We start from the raw sequence: 1,361 nt of genomic DNA on the forward strand, positions 1-1,361 counted from the left end.
GGAGACCATATTCCACTTCTGAAAATCAGCTAAAATCAGCTTTGACCATAACATTTTCGTTTCTTTTCTTTTTTTTGGCTAGGCAATAGTGTTAAGATACTAGCCCAGGGTCAAACAGCTAGTGAGGGTTATGTGCCTGAGGCTAGATTTGAACTCATATCCTCCTAACTCCTGGGCCAGTGCTCTCGTCACTCCGCCACCTAGCTGTACCCTATAACATTTTCTGCAAAGCTGCTGTGACATCTTTATTCCTGATACTGTAGATGAGAGGGTTTATAACAGGTGTTAGGATAGTGTAGAAGACAGACACCATCATATCCTTTTCAGCAGTATGATAAGAAGCAGGGAGCATGTAGTTATAAACAGCAGCTCCATAAAAGAGAACAATAACAGTTATGTGGGAGGAACACGTGACAAATGCTTTCCTCCGACCAGTAGCCGAATTCATCCTATAGATTGTGAGGAGAATAAGGGAGTAAGAGCTTAAGATAACTGTGAGAGGGATGAGAAGCATAAGGACACAGCACACATACATGACAGTCTCATAGAGTGAGGTGTCTGAGCAGGAGATTTTCAACAAGGCGAGAACCTCACAGAAGAAGTGCTGGATCTGTCGGGATTTACAAAATAGGAAGTTCATGGTGATAGGGGTGAGTGTGAAACCATCAATGGAGCCCAAAAACCAACAGACAATTGCAAGAAGTATACAAACCCTATGGTTCATGAAGATGTGATAGCGGAGAGGCTGACAAATGGCCACATACCTGTCATAGGACATAGCTGCTAAAAGGAAGAATTCTGCTCCTCCAAGTGTTAAATAGAAGAACATCTGGATTCCACAGCTTGGGGATGAAATATGATGAATCCCAGTCACCTGATCCAAGAGCATCTTGGGCACAGTGACACAGATATACATCATATCCATGAGAGAAAGCTGACTGATAAAGAAGTACATGGCAGTGTGGAGGTGGCGATCACTTTGAATCAAAAGAACCAAAGTGGCATTCCCAGTCAGAGCTACTATGAAAATAATGAATATCAATGAGTAGAAGAGAGTAGTGTATTTGCTTTGGCTATAGAGCCCCAATAGGATGAAATTAGTCCCAAAAGTTTGATTCTCCAACTGCATTGTTTGCTTCATGTCATCTCACCTAGGGAAGATTAAAAACAACCAAAACAACAAAGGATTTTATTTTCTGTCCTTTATGCATAAATGATAGGTCATCTATTAGTGAAGGAAAAAGATATACTATAGATTATTGTAATGGGAGCAGAGCTGTATTTTGGCTAACAGAAGAGATTCTCATCATCAGTCTATGATACAAATACTCTAACTTGAACCTAAAGACAGATCTATTTGG

General features: G+C 40.6%; 1 protein-coding gene across 1 annotated transcript; it reads right to left on the reverse strand.

Moving 5' to 3' along the window:
• Window positions 1-211: 211 nt before the first annotated feature.
• Window positions 212-1,129, reverse strand: LOC110194393 (olfactory receptor 2T29-like). Its single transcript, XM_020966694.2, has one exon. It carries the CDS (start codon window positions 1,127-1,129, stop codon window positions 212-214), a length of 918 nt encoding a protein of 305 aa, XP_020822353.2.
• Between the last annotated feature and the right edge of the window lie 232 nt (window positions 1,130-1,361).

The sequence above is a fragment of the Phascolarctos cinereus genome, unplaced genomic scaffold (genome assembly GCF_003287225.1).
Source record: "Phascolarctos cinereus isolate Bilbo 61053 unplaced genomic scaffold, phaCin_HiC Scaffold_5;HRSCAF=322, whole genome shotgun sequence".
NCBI lineage: Eukaryota > Metazoa > Chordata > Mammalia > Diprotodontia > Phascolarctidae > Phascolarctos > Phascolarctos cinereus.

Bases quoted from the DNA above. Each gene is read 5' to 3' on its own strand.
- LOC110194393 (XM_020966694.2), bottom strand. From the start codon at position 1,129: ATGCAGTTGGAGAATCAAACTTTTGGGACTAATTTCATCCTATTGGGG.